We start from the raw sequence: 20,240 nt of genomic DNA on the forward strand, positions 1-20,240 counted from the left end.
GCTTAACAGTGCTTCCTAAGAAGCATAGTTTCACACCAAGACAACTCAGGTGATTTCTGTTAGAATTTTTATTAGAGTAGGCCTGATGTCTTTTAAGGAATAAAAATGCTACATACAACGAAGGTGCAAGTATTACACTTGGTTTTTTTTTTTAAAGCACTTTACAGGTTGTATTGCAGATGGGCTTCATATTACCATCAGGGGAAAACAAAATCTCAACTGTAAATTTGATGTAAAATGTGTAACACTTTACATCAGTGTAGAAGGTTGTCACTGGTTTTTTCCTCCCCTCCCCCGTACTGCAAGGTAGGATTACATATAGTAAAATCACTTCAGATAGAGAATACTTTTTTCAATGGTAGGTACCAAATTCTTCCACCATACCCATAGTTCTGGATATAGCTCCTGTTAATCACTGAACTTCAGCAATAAATCCAAGATCCAAAGTTCCTGCATCAGTCCTGAGAAGAACTTTCTTCTGCCTGCCACACAACTCCTGTAAAGAAGTCCTATTTAAATAAGGCTAAGGGTTTGACCAGAAGGCACCAACTTTCCATTTAATGCAACGGTCATATCTAGAATTCAGAACAGCACATTAGTCTCAAACTCTTATACATTCAAGTCAGTGCTGTACTTTGAATTACACTGCAGCATAAAATACTCCCAAACTTATCTGTTGGTGATCAGAAGTCATTGAATAGACTTCTGTCAGTTTACATTCCATTATAAGCTGGTCCTCCTCCACCTTCAGGCACTACCCAGTTAATGTTCTGACTTGGGTCCTTAATATCACAGGTTTTGCAGTGGACACAGTTCTGAGCATTTATCTGCAGTCTTGATCCTTCTCCTGTTTCCAGGGGAACATATTCATAAACTCCTGGGGAGAGCAAGAAATAGCTGTCACTTCACTGAACAGTTTCACCCCCCTCTACGTAATGCTCTACTAAACAGCAAGTGCAAAGAGGGAAGTGTATTACTAGTGTGATTCAACTGCCTTCTTCCATCTTTGCTGATTATTTTATCATGAAAGTACTGTTCACATAACATACTAAGACCTGCACTTGAACCCTTTTCTAGGAGGAGGATTTGGACAGAATGCATGAAGTAAGTAGTAGGCCAGGTGCACATTGAAGTGCTCAGTCTTTCACCTTCCAAAACCATCTAAAACAGATTTCTGTTACCCACCTGCTGGACAAAATCTTTGTTCTGGTCCATCAAATACAGCCAGATTCCTGCTCACAGGGATGCTGTCATCTTTGAGGGTTAAATGAGCAGGCTGGTCATGTTCATGGTTTGTACCACTTAAAGCCACAGACGACAGGAGATCAAAACTGATTTTTCCATCAGGCTTTGGATATTCAATAGGCGTGCACTCTTTGGCTGGCTTGAGCTGAGCAAAATCTGGTCCTGAATATATTTTAAATAAATAAGTTTCCATACAGAATAACTGTAATTTGCAGTTACTCAAGAACATTTAATTAATTCAATTAAACTATTTTAACTAAAGTAACTTAATGTAATTAAGCTACTTTAACTTCCCTTGTTATCACAATGAAGTATTTCATACAAGGTAACCTTTTCTCTGAGACAAAAAACTCTTAAGTAGAACAGTGTTCTGATGTCTTCATTTACATTATGACAAAATCTGCTTCAATGACTTACGTCCGTTTCTTTTCTACATTCACCACTTGACCAGATGTGCTCCAGCTTCAACTGAGACCAGAAAAGACTGACATAAAAATTTAGTACCTTCTTTCAGGAGAGAATGAAATTACCTGGATGTTTTAATGTCCATGGTTCCATTCCTCGCAGCAGCCAGTAAAATATACCAGTGTAAATCATTCCTCCATACACACCAAGTACGCTATGGCAGGATGGTCGGATGTTTCTAACTGCATACAGTTCTTTCCAGACCCAGGACTTTTTCAGGTTCTCTTCATATTCTTGCACATGAAGTCCTAAGGCAGTACATTACTGGTTAGGTACCTACAGCACATAAAGACTACCCTTGAAGTAAAAATAAATGGCTGTATAAAAACAACTGTTAGCAATGAAGGCAGCAAAAAGAATAGGAAGCTACGTATGTGTTAGACAACGTATTTCAGCCTCTTGTAGAGATGTTTTGCTGGCAGTTAGCAGCAGGTATATACTGCTCCTTTGTGGCCTCTATGAAATGACCCATGAGCAGCACTAAATTGCCTCAGACCTCAGTAAAATATAACTGGCCAGGTGGCTACATTGGCACCTTTACGGGAGACCAGCTGTTCTCTCATAGAATCCAACTGACCAGAAGAATTTACCTAGGATGAGCCAGGTTGGTAGTCTTAAAATTGTCAAGTTCAAAAGCTTTTTCTTTACAACTTATACAACCGCAGACATTCTGATTTCGGTAACTATGACTACAGCCCAATGGATGATGCCAGTGCTAGAAAACATTTTTTTCTCCCTTTGTAACCAGCAAGTTAATGAGATATATTTGATCACAAACTTGATTTAAACTCCGACTGTATTCTTTACACATCCTAGACACTGCACGTGACACATGACACAACTACTGCAGTGTAGTTAAAGCCAAGTAATTATCTTAGAAAAAAAACACGTTTTTTCAAATTAAAATATTCTGAGAGCTTCCCCTTCACCATTTTTCATTACCATTGTTCTAAGTAGTAAATTTAACGCCTTGCCTGTATATGAAAACATGCTTCAGTCCACTTTTTTTTGCTTGTAAGGCTCTGAAGAAAGCTCATTATCCGTGCACAGAGAAAGTGGGCTCTAAAATTCTACTGCATGACCAAACTGGAGACAGCATATAAAACCTGTCCATAACCAAGCACGAGTGGCAGACTACCCAGTAAGAGCATTTATCACATCAGAGGGGTTCTAAGCACTTTAACCTGTTACACTGCATTGCACGTTCTAGATGAACAACAGCTGACTAGGACTGAACCCACCACTACAAAATAATAAACATGAGGCACCAGGTTCCAGCATCCATGTCCAGAACAACTGAAATTCTAACTGGGTTCTCCTGCTGTACAGCCTTTGTTAGCAGATTTAAGGGAGCAACCAAGGCTTAAATAAATGGCTACAATGTGGTCAGGATCAGGTCATTACTTCAATGTGCCTGTATTACACATAAAAAGAAATACAGTCTCACACTTGGAATACTATAAAATTAAAGACAAAAAGGACTGAAGGAGATAAGTATCCTTGCAATTAAGAGTGAAGAGAAAACTTGATCAATACTTAAGAATAACTAAACAGAACTTAATTTCTTTCTTAAATCATTCGACAGTATATATAGTAAATAGACAATAGATGTCTTTTCAAACCAGCACACTCATTTTATGATTTATTTGTATTCCCAACTATTTTATTCAGACATATTTAGTTACTGTTAAGTTGTTGGTGACTGTAATCGAACACAGGGTAATTGCAAATTGAGGTACAACAATCTTACCTTTTGTCTTTGACTGGAGATTTTCATTGATTAATTGGCTAAAGATGGCTTCAGAAGCCAACATGCCGCTCTTCATTGCGGTATGTGTCCCTTTGATCTTGGGAACATTCATGAGTCCAGGACTGCAACCAATTAATACTCCACCTGGGAAGGTGAGTTTGGGTATTGACTGAAGAGGAAGCAAAAAAGAAAAACACCAAAAAAAAACCAGTGTTTTCGTTTGTTCTTGGTTTTTACAGTGAAAATAACCTTTTGGAAATGGAACTGGCATGAGGCTTGAGCGTCCTTCACATTTTTAAAGTTGCATGTCTGCTTTCTAAAAATACACCAGAGTTAACTTTACTTACCAAGAAATTTTGGCATAGTAAGCAAGTAAGAACACAGACATTGCGCTGGGGCTGAATATAAAAAAATGACAAGACAACATTTTCTTCATATCTTCTCTCTAGTTACTTTATCTGCAACAAGACTGTGGTAATGTCACCCACCAATACCATTTTCCTCCTTCAAGTTTAAAAAAGTTCTTTTTTAAAGAGATAATTGTGTTCCCATTTCCAACAGAGTAAGTTGCATGCCTCTCCTCTCACGGCTTACCACCCAGTGCTTTTTACCACACATCTTTCCTATGTAACCACAGAGTGGCCTCCTTGTTGTTCACCTCCTCCCCACTTATTTTAGAAGTTGCTCAGCAGCCAACAAATAGGTATTTAGTGCAAAATCACTGCCTTGCCCCCTGTTAACAATGTCATTGACTACAGTCAACTCACAAATCTAAGACAGATGATTTGCAAACATCAGGTCTATAGTATTAATATGTTATATGCCTATATTAGCTAAGGAATACCTAAACTATCAAGACAGTTATCCTCACCCTCATCCAATGAGATTAAGATTTTAGACAGGGAACATCTTCAAAACACACACTGATTGTAGAACTTAGAGCAGAAACCTGTGATCATATCCCAGGTCTCAAATTGCTGAAGTTGTGAACATGGCCTTCCTCTGAAAGTCTTCAGTACTCAGCAGCACTTGTCAATCTAGCATCCTGCTTTTATGAAAGCTGCTGGAATGATTCACTTTTAATAGCCTAAATAGTTTGACCCCAAACAAGTAGTTTTAATCAATGAAAAATGTCCAAATAATAAAGTATCCCTTGGAATTCAAGATAATCTGAAACAAATATTTTGTTTCTTCTGCTTGTTCAATTGTCATCTGTTTACTATTCATCCAGGGCTGCTTACTTCTGAATATCTGTATGGTAGTCACTAAGTAAAGTTGTAATACACAGCATTTCCTATGCATCTTGGGCAATTTGTTTAATCAGAAATGTAGTGGTTTGGTTTGTAGCAAAGGTAATTAAGGCTGAAAATACAACGTAATCCATGAGAAGTCACCACCCTCTTGGCAGCAAAGAGATAAAACAATGCTGGTTTGGAGGACAGAGGAAGGGAAGACACTTGCTCTGCGCAGCAACATCCCCACTGCCAGTGGACCAGGAACCCCTATTTTGCTCCTCTCAGCTCAGCTCAGGGTTGAAAATCTTTTAAGTGATTCCAGTGTTTGACACTTGCATAGGTCACTAATATGAAGGGGTTTTTTTCCCTCTGATACTGTTAACACACATTGCTCAACAACAGCAACACTTCATTGTTTTCTACAAAACTCTGAAATCTTTTCAAAGTTTTTTGATACAATGAAGACAAAACAGAGGTTGGATGGGAACTTCTTAAGTGCTTGATTTTGCAATTTTAATAAACAGAAGAAATAAAAGCTATGTAGATGTAGCCTATAAAAACCCTCTTCCTCCTTCCCATATCCCAAAAAATCAGCTACAAAATCAGCTAACTATCCAAGAGCTTGCACTCTCCCTCTTTCCCACCAACTTAGCTTCATTGTATGTTAAAGACTAAACATGGTCATAAGGTTACCTGTAGCAGACAAAACCAGCTGAGATTGATGGTAATTTTATACACCTATATACACCTATACTCCTGTTCAACATCTTTGTCAGTGACATGGACAGTGGGATTGAGTGCATCCTCAGCAAGTTTGCCGATGACACCAAGCTGTGTGGCTTGATTGCTATGCTGGAGGGAAGGAATGCCATCCAGAGGGACCTTGACACGCTTGTGAGGTGGGCTGATGCCAACCTTATGGAGTTTAACCATGACAAGCACAAGGTCCTACACCTGGGTTGAAGCAATCCCAGGCACAGCTACAGGTTGGGCAGAGAAGAGATTCAGAGCAGCCTTGCAGAGAAGGACTTGGGAGTGTTGGTCGATAAGAACATGAACATGAGCCGGCTTCAGTGTGCACTCAGAGCCCAGAAACCATCCATATCCTGGACTGCATCAAAAGGAGTGTGACCAGCAGGTCGAAGGAAGTGATCCTGCGCCTCTACTCTGCTCTCGTGAGATTTAACTTGGAGTATTGCGTGCAGTTCTGGTGTCCTCAACATAAGAAGGATATGGAGCTGTTGGAACGAGTCCAGAGGAGGGCCACGAGGATGATCAGGGGGCTGGAGCACCTTCCATATGAAGACAGACTGAGAAAGTTGGTGCCGTTCAGCCTGGAGAAGAGGAGGCTGCGTGGAGACCTCACAACAGCCTTCCAGTATACGAAGGGGGCCTACAAGGATACTGGGGAGGGACTCTTCATCAGGGTCTGTAGCAATAGGACAAGGGGTAACTGACTTAAACAGGGGAAGTCAGGTTAGAAGTCCTTTATTGTGAGGGTGGTGAGGCACTGGAGCAGGTTGCCCAAGGAAGTCGTAAATGCTCCATCCCTGGCAGGGTTCAAGGTCCTGTTGGACAGGGTTTTGAACAACCTGGTCTATTGGAAGCTGTTCCTGACCATGGCAGGGGTTGGAACAAGATGTTCTTAAGGTCCTTTCCAACCCAAACCATTCTGTGATTCTATTTGATTCAACATTGCCACCAAAATGAAAACTGGAGCTACTCAACAACTTACGTAAGAAAATATTCCTGGACTCTAGTGATGCAAATGAGTCAGACTGCTACAATCAAAGCAACACATGCAAAAGAAGAGCTAATTTAAAATCTTCTTAAGTGATTCACCAATAAAGCTTTTTTTATTCTTTACTGAAAGCTTGTATTAAAAAAAGGCCATTTAAAGTATGACTTCATCATAGACAATTTTATCTACAGGAAATAAATAACTGAAAAAAAAAAAAAAAAGAAAAAGCTGAACACCCCCCCCCCATGCTTTTATAGTAGGAACAGTTAAAGTATGGTACATGCTGTTTTAAGTCCAGCAAATTAAATCCAAAGATTAGGCAGAGGTGCACAACAGCTGTCATCCTAATGTGTGTAATTTATCACAATGTCTGTAAGTGACTTAAAAACTACCATGTTCTTTCAGCTGTATGTTTTGAGTAGTATAAGAAGTATGCAACTGAAGTCATAATCTGGCTACTACTTTCTGAAAAGAGGCAATTCAATAATGATTATCTGTGATACAGAAATCAGTGCACAGGCTAGAAGGAGAAGCTCATTTTACATGTAACTCTAGACCAAAACACCTTTGTATTCTGTTTCTTATCTATGTTAATAAGGGTCAGCGGTCTATGAAATAAGCGAGTAACACAGCCGTGTTACAACTTAATATGACATATTTCCACTTCATAACGGACCAAGGAACCAAGCTGCAGATTGATTAGATAATCACAATCAGGAAGTTGCTTCACAAACCCACATGACTCAGTCCCAGGCATGCACACTAGTAACAAAGCTTAACCCCAAAAGACTGAGACAAGTGTTAACACTGCTGCTGAAATTCCACTTGTACTGCAAGAACTGCGTGAAGTCACATTTATACCAAAGAAGACATTCAAAAAGGAAGAACAATGTCATCAGAGAGTAGAGTGGAATGGCCCTAGAAACAGGCTGCAAATCACAAATACTCAGGCTAGTTTTAAATTCCAAACCAAAAGGCAAGTCTACAAATAGATCTAAGAGTCCAGGACATGCAGCCATGTCCTGTGTTCCATGATTCCCACATGAGAAGGTTGGAAGGACTTTAGCTATTAAATATAAAAGCAAAACTATTTCTTCTGCGAATTGTTCCAGCCCTTTCAACTGAACTTAAGGCTTGGTGAGTACACAGAACTGGGCTTGTTTAGTCTGGAGAAAAGGAGGCTCAGGGGCGAACATTACTGCTCTCTTCACCCACCTGAAAGGAGGATGAAGAGATGGGGTGGGTAGTCTCTTCTCCCAAGTAACAAATAATATGACAAGAGAAAATGGCCTCAAGTTGCACCAGGGGAGGTTTAGACTGGATTTTACGAAACATTTGTTCACTGCAAGGGCTGTCAAGCATTGGAACAGGCTTCCCAGGGAGTGGAATCACCATCCCTTGGAGGCACTTAAGACACATAGATATGGCACTTAATGAGATGGTTCACGGGTGGACTTGCCAGTGGTGGGTTAACAGTTGGACTCGATAATTTTAAGGGTCTTTTCCAGTCTAAACAATTCTATGAATCTGTACTTAATTTAGAAACAGAGTGATTATGTCAGAAGGTTTTTAGTATGACAGAACCTAAACCCAGCAAATCTCAGCAGCTGGTATCCAGCAAGATAACAAGGCTTTTCTGTCTGGAAAAACTCTTGGCTTTATTCAACTTTACTATAGCTCAGGTGTTTCCCATACAGCCCAAATCTACTGCACTAAAATCACACCTATAGGGAATTCAAAGTAAAAGGAAAAAAAATAATCATGAAAATGTTACCTGCAAACCACCTTCATTTAATGCTCTGGCACCATAGGCAATCCTTGTTCCACCCTCCAAAGTAGGCTGTACAGTAGGATGGTGTTTCCACCTCTGAAACTCCCTAAATGGATTCAAATAGGGATTTTGATAATCTAAACCAACCTTAAAAAAAGAAAAGTGTGAAACATTAATGAAAACAAAGTACAAAATTTCAACAGAAGTTTGAAAAGAAAACAATTTCATATTACATCAACTCTTTAGACCTATTTCATACTAAACCAACCTCAGGATCCTTCTATTTAGATAACCTACTGCCAAAAATACATTCTGTTAATAGGGCAGCATAAGTATATCTGACAATTCGCTGCTACAAGACTGTTCTTTGCTCTGCTGAAATTTGAAGCATGGAAAATATTTAATTCCATTGTAAACATCTTCCATCTGTCATTGAAATAAAACAGTGAAATTATATTAAGCATGGTTTAAAGAGTAGGATAAGGGAGAAAACTAGTTTTAAATTTGTCTTTCAAAACCTCTTTGACCTAGAAAAGCGGGAAGGAGAGGTGAACAATTCTTTCTAGATAGTTATGTCCTTGTGCTCACATATTTAACCAGTTCTTCACATCATTTAGCAGAGTCAATTATCATTTCCAATTAGGTGAGCTGTTTTAATAAAGCACAGGGGATCAGGGATGGAAGCAGAAAATGAAGGAAAAAGTCTTTTCTGAACTGGCTGGATGCTCAGATTCCTATCTTACGTATGTGAGAATTTGCCCCAAGATACACTCTGCATTTCTGATCTTTAATATACTCTTAAAAGGGCTCTTATGCTGCCAAGTTTTCTCTTTTGAGCTTTTTGGTTCCTGTAACCTTTATTTGACGCAAATAACAAAACATATCATGAGTCAGCAAGAAACAGTTGATTTCTGCTTGATTTCTCTGGCAGCTGACTGCTTTTAGCGCACTGCTTGCGTTTATTTCCTTGCTAGATAAAAGTTAATGAACAAGTTGTAAAATAATTCTGCTAGAAGAATCAGTTCAGACTGACATAGGTGTAAAATTCAAAGATAAAACATGTTTGTTTTCAATCACAGAAAAGTTGATAAAACATGCTTGCTTTCAATCACAAAAAAGTTGATTTTCTCCTATGTGAACTGGAGACAATATGAACATTAATGATTACCATTCTCTAAGAATCAAAGCTCTCTATCCTTCTAAAAGCAAACAGAATTTAAACGTCTATTGTCTCTACTTATTAATTCCAAGACTGGAAATCTGAACAGAACAAGTATGCATGTCGGAGAAAAGCTAACAAGTTTGTTTCAGTATTTCTTACAAAACCATTAGACAAAAATACACACACATCCTGGGACCCTTTTGAAATCTAGAAGGCCAAAACATGACCTAAATCCTATGCTGGTAAAAGCCCAGAGCGTGTGCCTGACCAATGTAACATCTGTGTGTGAAGCACATGCACAAAATAGTAACTGTGTGCTTCATTTAGGACTGTAGGTGATAGAAAAACATTTCCTGCCATTGCTCTTTGCATCACTGGCTGGCAGAATGACATGAGACTGTCTACAGTGATCTCAATTCTTCTGATAAAGAGGCAGTAAGAAAGAAACAGCTGCCTGTCAGAGACAACCGCTAAAAAGGGGGAGGCAAACAGGGGTGATATGAATGGCAAGAACATACTGAAGAACTGGGGAATAGAAGGAATGCTGCTTGTGGAACTGCAGAGTAGTTTCACTTTACATGCTTCTCTCAAAGCACAGCTACACCCAAGACTGACACATGACAAAAAGGAATTGTACGAAGTGCACACAATTTAGACATTTCCTAACTTGCAAAACTCTTGTGAGCAGTTTTGATTGATGATTTGGGTTTGGGTTTAACAAAACTCTTTTTGTTTGCAAAAAAATCTATTTCCAAGTTTTCCATTTTGTTTTTAATGAAAGACTCTTGATTTAAGATACATTCATATGACAAATTAACCTTCCCTGATACGGACATAAGTGCATGTAAAATTGAGAAAGTGCTAAATTTAGCCTGTTGCTATTCATGTGTTTTCATCTTCATATTAAAACAGAGAAACTAAACAACAAGCAAGCATGCAAAAACCAGCTTCACTTACCACAAATCCAAGAGCAACTAAAGGCTCACTCTCCTTTAAGTGATAAAGAAAGGATCCTCCATATGTATGTCTGTCTAAAGGCCAGCCTACAGTATGTTCCACTCTTCCTGGTTTCCATTTCCTTTCATCAATAGTCCACAACTGAAACAAAGAGGATACAAAATTACTTTACATTGCAAAATAATGCCATTTCAATAATATAATTTTATATATATATATAAAAATATGCAATTATATATAGAAGAAACCTAATTTACTGCTATGACCAATGCATAAATTCATGCAGCAAAATACCAGGTAATAAGTACACTATTTTTGGGTTACCATTGAAGAATTTCCTAATAAAATGCTTCTCTTTCTAGAAATGTTGCACATCAGAAAATGTGACTAAGGCTCCAGTACTATACCCAAAATTGTCATTCTATGCTTTATATTACCGACTTCAATAGATATTTCTGCTAAGGAAGGCAATACTTACATGGATTTTCTTTTTCTTTAAATACATTATTTTTTCATCTGAATCACTGCAATTTCCTCACAAGGTCAAGGCTTAACAATATGCCTGAGTTGACCTAAATATCTGCAGTAAAACAGGTTGTCCTCTCTCTGCTCTGTCCTACACATCTCCAGTGCTGATCTGACCCTTAGTGAACTCACAGAAGCACCTTCGTATTTTCACTAGTGAGTCAATTTTCTGCTCATTTCACAAAACATCTCTTCACCATGGAGCCAGGTGCAGTCTAATGACAGAAGGGCATGGAAGGTACATCCAAATTAATGTTTCAGGTTAGATCAAGGAGTGTATTTTTGAGCAGGACTCCTGATTCCTCCCACTTATTGTGCTTTGGTTCACATCATAAAGCAGCCATCGTACAGGAAGGCATGAACTGGATTCCTTTCACATGAAACTGAACTGTAAGACAGGCTCCAGAAGCCCATCTAAAGCATTCCAGTCACAAAAGGGACTCAACCCATGGGACTAGATCAGAGCTAGTCCTAAGTAAAAATAAACCTGAAATATGCATAGCACGGATGTCAGCTCATCTGCACCAGCTATTTCCTTTACAGAACCATTCCTATGGGACTGTACTATTTGCTATGCAGTCTCATCTGGAAGCAAAGGAACTCTACAGCAAACCCCATACTTTAATGACAACGTAGGTGTTAGTAACTATGTGTTATTCTCTACAGAAGTATAAACTAATTATTTAACAAAAAGCCTGCAACTAGAAGCGTAGCCTTAGAGTAATAAAGATTATAGTCAAACTGACCACATTCTAAATAACACAGCTCTTTTTCATGACTGATATTTCCTAGAATACAATATTTTAACAAGGAAACCGGATCTCTATCCCAAATTTTATAAGCCCAGTGAAGGGCATTTAGAGGGTAAAAAAAAAAAAAAGAAAAAAGCTCATCTAGAAGGTGTTTCAGAGACCATGACTCCTCAGCTGGAATAGCTCCTCTCTCTAATCAAAACCCACAGAAAGCCTTTCCTCCCCTTCTCAGGCACTAAAGTCCCCTAAAATTGGGCAGCATGAATCCCTCTCTCATTTAGTACTGAATACAGATTTCACAAATTAACATAACCTGAAATCAAATTAAGACATTAGCAGAGTGGATTCACACATACCTTTAGGTATAACACAGATATAAGAGAAAAAGCAACTAAAACAAAAGAGTCACAATACTCAGGGAATATCTTCTCTGATGACCTTCAGAATAGCAAAAATTCTGAAGTCTGAAAGCATAACTCAAAATCTACTGTTCTCATTTCTGACAGAGATTAACTTGAAAGCAAACAGAAACTACCTTACAGTTTCACAGTATTTTCCTTAATTGTTACAACTATGCAAGCAATACCTCTTTCAGTCCAATACCATAGCTCTGGGGTTGACAATTCTCCCTTAGGTTGTACTTTTTGTACATCTGTTTGGCTAGATGTCCATGACAACCTTCAGCGAAGACTGTGACTTTACCATGGAGTTCCAAGCCTCTTTCAAAGGTAGCCTGCAAAAGGAGAATGTTTCATCAGCAGTTAGATCTGTGCCACACCAAATTCACAGCAAGAAACTAGAAGGCAATAAAGTGATTTTACACTACTTTGTGGCACTGTCCAGAACCTATAGCCATTGCAAGTTATGGCTCTAGCCCAGATGTTTTCACCTAATAACTGTGATGCTTCCCAGGCAAATCTTGCTGTGTGATTCCAGTAAAACAAGCACTACAGTGGATCGCTATTTATTACTGAGACAATCTCTTCTAGATCAGAGGATATTTATACCAAATCTGATCATTCATATGATGTAAAAGAACCCTGACAGAACATAGACTCTCAACCTAGAACTTCATACTTTAATTTTTGCTCATTTGCTTATTACAGTAAAACACTGTGTCCCCCCACAGAGGTTTAACACCAGATCTGAAAAACCTGCCTCGCCACTGCCCCCAAAAGAACTCATTACCTTAGAATAATGTTACTATAATATCACATCAATCTCACATGTTAAAACTTACAGTATCATTAAACTAACATGAAGTATCACTATTAAAAAAAAAATCATCTCATTAAAAGTTCCAACACTGAGATTGAGAGTAAGGTAAGGGGAACCAGCATACTTGTGTATGAGCATGTCACATGCATATGTGAGCACTGGATGAGAATATTAATAGATTATATTTGCAATGTAAAAAGACAAGATTCTAAATATATATAAACCTGCAGGGGGGAAAAAACCCGAAATTTTTTAAAAAGAAAAAAAACCAACTTGATTTCAGTCAGAAAATTTAATGTTGAAAAAGATAATGAAAACAGGTTTGGATTAAGGTATCCAGCAGCACCTAATAAAATCATCTCAACACAAGGAATTGGTCCAAGAGAAACTTACTGCTGTGATTTTGAACTGTTTCTCAGGTGCAATCTGCTTGTGACTTACTGGCTGGAAACCTCTGAAAAAGCCTAGCAAATGAAAAGGCTCCCTCTATGCAGGAATACCTTTAAATAGGAGTTACAATATTTTGCCAATTTTTTTTGTATATTCTTTGAATTTCTGATTGTCAACCTTTACATGAATTATCTTACAAAATATTAAGAGAACTACAGGGACTTACTACCTGATCTAAATATTAAAAACATATAATGTCCAATCTGAAGTAAAGCTATATACATGAATTAACTACAATTCCACAATGTAAATATCAGAAATTCATTAATTTGAAATATTTCAGCAATGTGACTAAGTTGCATTTCGGTTAACGTCCTTCTCCAGTATCTAGACAAGAATCACTGTGCAACTTTTTACTACACAGTCTTACCACTGGCATTTTTGTTTGATTGGTGCTGACTGCAAGGTGAAATTCTATTCATTAACCCTAGTCTATCTGATTAGGCACTGCATAAACACACTGAAGATATTCTTCAGTGCCTTGAAGGTTATACAAACTCTGTCTGTTTACCTGGACCTTTATACACTGGAGTTAGTACCAGCTGACCTAACTGACAGCTGAAACACTTGAACACTCAAAAAACTGCAGTGGTGGCACAGTAATTATGTACGTTAAAGAAGTTAAGAGACACATTGTCCCAGTTTCAGCTGTAACAGGCATTTTTTCCTCCTTCCTAGTAGCTGGTGCAGTGCTGTATTTTGGCTTTAGTCTGGGAACAATGCTTATAACACACAGATGTTTTAGTTGCTGCCAAGTAATCCTTACCCTGATCAAGGACTTTTCAGTCTCTCATGCTCTGCCAGTGAGGCAGGGCACAACAGGCCAGAAGGAAGCACAGACAGGACACCTGACCCAAACTAGCCAAAGGGGTATTCCATACCACAGCACATCATGCCCAGTATATAAACTGGGGAGGAGTTACACAGAAGGCCCAGATCACTGCTCAGGTCGGGGTGGGTATCAGTCAGTGGGTGAGGAGCAACTGTATTGTGCATCACTGCTGTTTATTGTTTTTTTTTTATTTTCCTTTTTAGTTTTATATTCTTTACCCTTGTTATTTCCCTCATCATTATTAGTAGTAATAGTTCTGTATTATACTTTAGTTATTGCACTGTTCCTATCTCAACCTGTGGGGTTTACATTCTTTCAATTCTCCCCATCCCTGCTGAGCAAATGGATGTGTGGTTCTGAGTTACGGGCTGGGCTTAAACCCCGACACACATACTTCCAGAATAAACGGAAAAATTTCTAGGTTTTGAGGATGCTTTAAAATAAATACTAAAATAATAATTCCTTTCTATTTTAAAACCAAATTCCCAATAAATCCGTATCACAGAAGCAAGCTAAACACATTACCCGCGCCTCCTACTGGAGAAAACGTACACCTGAAAGTAAGAGCACGTCTGTCCCCTACAGGAAACAGCCAATACCACAGTGGAAAAAAGTACTATTTTCCCCCGCCACTACTTCCTCCTCCCTCCTCCACTGTCTATATTCTCTCAAAACAAGTCTTTTATTCTCATTTCCTGCCTTAAATAGGGAAAATAGCCCATCCTTTCATATGAAAGTAAACACCTCTCTGAAACTACATAACTAATAAGAAAGCTCATAAAAGAATGTAATTCTTAAGAAAAAGCTTGTACCCATAATTTATGTAGCCTCATAATTCTGTGAGAAAGCTGTTATAGGTAGCTGTGGTGCCAAATTCTCCCTATGCATTGCATAAGGAAGAGACACACTGCAGGTTTTAGATTCCACTAAAAATCAAAGTCTGTCACTTAGGGCAGGAAGTCACCTTCTACACACAGAAATAGGAACAACCAGCAAAAAGGTGTAAAGACTCAGAGTGTACTTTACCCCAGTGAGGCAGACAGCCTGTCAACAAATGGGACTACAGTTGTGAATATTAAAGATAATCAGCCAGAAGTACACTCTCTTACATGTTGCTAGTTACCAGCTGGACAACAGCTTTCTATTTCATCTTCATGCCTTTCTTCTACAAGTCCCTGGAATCGTTTCCTGATTTAACATATGCCAACACACCTTTAAGTCACTCCCGAACAAACCTCCTTTCTGCGAAGACTTTTTCTACTAATCTCAGAAGTTTACAAGGTTCTGAGGACACAAGTTGCTCAATTTTATCTACAGAGAGGGAAGACAGATACTGAATTTTACACTTTTTCTTAGCCAGCAGCAAGACAACTGATGGCAGTAGAAGCCGATATATTACGATTTCTATAATCAGACCGCTAGTTATGGAGAAGATAGCTACTTACTTTAGGTGCTCCATCCTTCTGAATGCCTACGTCATTAGTTGCTATCCCTTTCACGCTACCATCTTCATGAAAAAGAACCTTTGGAAATATTTAAACAAACAAAAACATTTAATGATCTGTCATTTTAATCAACTCATAAAAGGTTATAATACAGAACTTCTAAGCTCTATGTCTTTAATGGTCAAACTTGAAGACTATGTAACATACTGTATGATCCACTTGCACTTTGCTGGATCCGGGCCAGAATTTAGACACTGAAACACATTTTTCACAATATATGTCTTTTAAAAGGAATGTTGTGATTGTACAAATAACTAGGAGAGAAGAGGGTTCCAAAACCACTTTTCATATATGCAGTGATGTCATTATTACCTCAGCTGCTGCATAGCCTGGATATATCTCAACACCCAATGCTTCTGCTTGTTCACCCAGCCAGCTCACGAAGTGGCCCAGGCGTACTATGTAATTTCCATGATTAACCATTGGAAGCCCTAAGCAGAAAGACATACATACATAAACCACAGAACAATAAGCAAAATGACACAACTTATATACATCAGATGTCATACCTTCTACAACTATCTTCACAGTAATCTTAGGCATTATCATAACCATCATCTACATAGACCCTATCACTAAGTTATTATTTCTACATACACTTGCTGTACTACACTGAATCAAAATTGTTTGAGTAATGAAAGCTGAAAAAGACACAGAGAAAGATGACTCTCTATCACCTCACTAAACTTTACCTGGAATAATTGGCACTGGAATTCTAGATTTCTCTGTTAAAATTCCAAACTTGTCTTCAGTTACGGGAGTATTAAGTGGAGCCTACATTAAGAAAGAAAACAGAAACAGTGTGTTTCTAAAAAAAGAAAAGTTAAAGTTTTTCTATCCAATCCAACAGTAACAAACTAATCCAAGTGGCAGTCTAATAAAGGTTTAATAAAGCAGCTCTGTAGGAAGGTATAACAAGAAAGAAGTACTTTATGAGGCAGTCATCACACAAGAATCAACACCATCTACTGACACACACAAAAAAATGGACCAGGGCCTTGCAAATAACTTCTACAGTTTGTACACAGGCTTGTACTTCATCAATATTCTAGACCTTTCTAAAGAAAGCAGTTCAACTTGTGTAATTATTCCAGTAAGACAAAACAACCAGCTGACACCTGGTCTTGCAGCTACCAGGTGATAGCAGGAAGCTGGCTGCAAGTCAGATGGCTGTTCTGGCAGAGACTGCACCTCACTTCTTGCTATCCGCCCTCCTAAAAGCGCCTTAGGTCTCTGTTACACCACTAACTCCATACAAAAGTTAGTGTACTCTGTGCCATTTCCTAAGACTAGGAAGAACTATTGCACAGAAAGAAGTCTGACATAGCTAAGAATTGCACATCTTGCTGCTTGTGCACTGGAGCTGCATTCTGCACAAATGCAGTGTAGTGCATCCCAGGATGCACCAGACATACTGCCTATATGCAGTAAAACTACTACATTAAAGAGCAAAGGCCACAGCATATCTGTGTAGACATAAAACTTTAGCATTGACAAACCAGAGGTAACAGACTAAAAAGGAAGATAGGGATTTTTTGTTTTGTTTTGTTACATCAGTGTATTTTTAAATGGTAAGAAGTACCAGTTATACCAAAGTACCAATGCAGTTCATCAGAAGATAGCAAATAATTTAAGGCTGATACGCTCATACATACCCCCCGCTCCTTCCAGTCTGGAAAGAGTTCTTCTAAGGCCCTTGGCTCAACACAGGCACCAGACAGCGTATGCGCGCCAATCTGAGAAGCTTTTTCCACCAGGCAAACACGTATTTCTTTGTTGTGCTCCGCAGCTAACTGTTTGAGTCGAATAGCTGCAGAAAGACCCGCAGGGCCTCCTCCAACAATGACAACATCAGCTTCCTCTGCAAATCTTTCCATGTTTACCCCTATAATAGAAAAAAAAAAAGAAAAAGATAATAACATAAACCAATACCCGATTTCCCCCAGTCTCTCTCTCACTCTCTGCTCTGTTACACTGGCTGCTGGGTATCCCAGAAGTATTACTTTGCATAAAAGGAAGCTAAATATTGAACAGAATCCCCACACAGTACTTGGAAAAGGCACAGAAGGACATCAGCACCCCAATGTAAAATTAGCTCCGTTTTTTTATATACCATAAAAACATGTATTCAATCTCTATCTACCACAAGTGTAATCCTAGTGTGTTTAAATTCAGATTCCAGTTGGGCAGCTGTATCAAAGATGCTCACTGAAACTCTCAGTAAGGGAGAAAGAAAACATACCTTTTGCCAGAGCAAGCAACTTAATTTTACTCTAATCAATCACTCTTTTCTGGAATTGAAGCCATTAAAATTGCTAAATGTAGAAACTGGAATGCCCAAAGATATGTAATAATCTTATTTTCTCACAAACGCTCATTGTAAGAACAACTGAGAAAATCCAGCAGGCACATACCTAATAGAATTAAATCTGGAGATAAGTCACTAAAGCAAAAGCTGCTTATATATTTTACTTACATAACTAGGAGAAAGTTTATTCTGATGCCATTTTATAGCACTAAAGACACACACCATAAAATTTAATTTTGAATATTAGTACTATATTTAAGACTACAGAATTTCTGTAAGAAGATAAAGACAGCAACATGTTTCAGTGCCTTTAAAACAGCAATAACAAAGGAGCTTTTAAATAATGCAACCTTTTTTGCTCACCTTCCCATCGTTTGTCTTTGTCCCGAGGATGAATTGTATAATGTGTAGTTATGCGAGGCACAGAGGCAGTAGATGCACATCTTGAGATATGCAGTGATGAAAGGCAATCTCTGTTTATCAACTTGAGAGCATGAAAGCACTGATATGCTGCTAAAACAAGAATTTGCAAAATCAGCAATTTTCCACATTTCTTGAGTTTTCAGACACAACAAATACGACAGCCCCTCCCCAAGTTCATCTCTTCTGACATCTCAACACATGCTGAGACAGAGTTCGGGCTACTGATGCTATAGAGTTCACCTAAAATGAACATGGTCTATGAGCGTCATGCTCTACAAGAAAATCTCAGGCTGAAGCCCAAGTATGCTTTAGCTAAAGCCAGAACAATGGATATAGTTAACCTTGATCTTAGCTGCAGAGACGATAATCGCTGTGAGAACAAGTCAGAATTTCTTCAAGCAAATGGACCAAATCAAAGTTTAAAATGATCACAATATGGCTCTGTTCACAGGGCTAGTACATGCTATATTCTTGTCTCATTTTCTTTTTTTCACAAAAACTAGTATGGTAAGCACAAAAACTAGTTATAGTTAAAAGGTCTGTGAACTAATGCACCCAGACAGGTTTTTTCCTTCCTTTAAGGATTCCTTTCCACTAGCTTCAGGGGTGAAGGAGGATACAGAGTATTTCTGCAAAGCCACAAAGTAAAATCACTGACGGAAAGGTCTTGTTGAGAATGGCACCTGGAAAGGCGAGCACAAACATCTTCCACTATTAACTCTGCACAGCGACAGTAAGGATGCTGGTCTCTATATGCAAGGCAGTAAGTATTATCTATGCTGGTTCTATAAGAGCAATTTTGTACTTAACCAGCAACAACATAAAATTTGTTATCATACTACCTCATGACTCTGATTCATTCTTTACTTGCAATCTGGATCTGAGAACAAGCAATGTATTTTGTAAGCACGATAAACAACTGCACCTATACAGATATAATAGAACATGACACCTTAATTTGTGAGTTATCTGAACAGTACTGACAGTACCAACATAGCATAGTTTAAAAATGTCGGTTGTTTCACACATATGTAAAAGAAGTGAAATTCGACCCGAAATACGGCTGATAATTACAAAGGCAGGTCCAAACCGTGAACGGCCAGCTCTCTCCAGTGAATGAACTCAGCTGCTGCTACCAGTCTGCTGAGAGCTTAAGGACTCAGTAAGCGCGACCTGAAACATTTGGGCGAGGCAAACTATCTCTGAGAAGGCACTTTACACTCCCGCAGCTCTTACTAACTGCTGTCAGGACGCTGCCTATTTAGTCACCAAGACTGCCTTTAATTGCTTTATTTTCTCGCTTTAAAAGGGTAACCTCTAGTATGGCTCCAAAGATAATTCCACCCTTACGCGCACGCCACAGAGGAGCAGCAGCCCCCTGCCTGGCCCACCCGGCGCTCCCGGCTCAGTGGTACCTTCAACCGGTCAGAGACCACCGGGGCAGAGGGAACACGGCCGTGTTTCCACTGACACTGCCACCCGCCAGCCCCGCGGCCCCCGCCGCCCGGACACCCGGGCGCGCCCCAGCCACGACCTTTGCTCTCATTCCCCGCCACGCCATTCGCCAGGCCCGCTCCTCCCCGCCCGGCGGCGGCAGCCCCAGCCCTGTCCCCTCGGGACAGTGAGCCACCCCGGGGCGAGCCGGCGTGTTACCTCGGCTGGACGATGGGCAGCAGAAGAGCAGCATGGCGCCAACACCCACTCCCCTCAGCGCCCCCAGGACCCCGCGACCGCCCTCGGTCACGCTGCGCCTGCGCACTCGGCGACCGGCAACAGGGGCCTCCGTCCCGCCCCCTCACAGGCAGGACTACAGCTCCCAGAGTACCTGGCGGCAAGACCCATCTAAGCTCCCTCACAGGGCAATGGCTCTATGAACCGGTTCTCGTCTGATGTTTGAACGG

At 39.5% G+C, this 20,240-nt stretch overlaps 1 protein-coding gene across 1 annotated transcript; it reads right to left on the reverse strand.

The window, feature by feature from the left end:
• Positions 1-50: 50 nt before the first annotated feature.
• Positions 51-20,094, reverse strand: ETFDH (electron transfer flavoprotein dehydrogenase). The gene is made up of 13 exons (XM_061373496.1): positions 19,993-20,094; positions 18,280-18,429; positions 17,264-17,493; positions 16,301-16,382; positions 15,921-16,039; positions 15,549-15,626; positions 12,190-12,336; positions 10,327-10,467; positions 8,211-8,354; positions 3,461-3,629; positions 1,776-1,958; positions 1,186-1,407; positions 51-877 (listed from the first exon to the last, which is right to left on the reverse strand). Exons 1-13 carry the CDS (start codon positions 20,024-20,026, stop codon positions 714-716), a joined length of 1,863 nt encoding a protein of 620 aa, XP_061229480.1. The 5' UTR covers positions 20,027-20,094; the 3' UTR covers positions 51-713.
• Between the last annotated feature and the right edge of the window lie 146 nt (positions 20,095-20,240).

This window comes from Neopsephotus bourkii, unplaced genomic scaffold (genome assembly GCF_033783945.1).
Source record: "Neopsephotus bourkii isolate Nb327-2 ecotype Australia unplaced genomic scaffold, CSIRO-AGI_Nbou_v1 NB_168, whole genome shotgun sequence".
NCBI lineage: Eukaryota > Metazoa > Chordata > Aves > Psittaciformes > Psittacidae > Neopsephotus > Neopsephotus bourkii.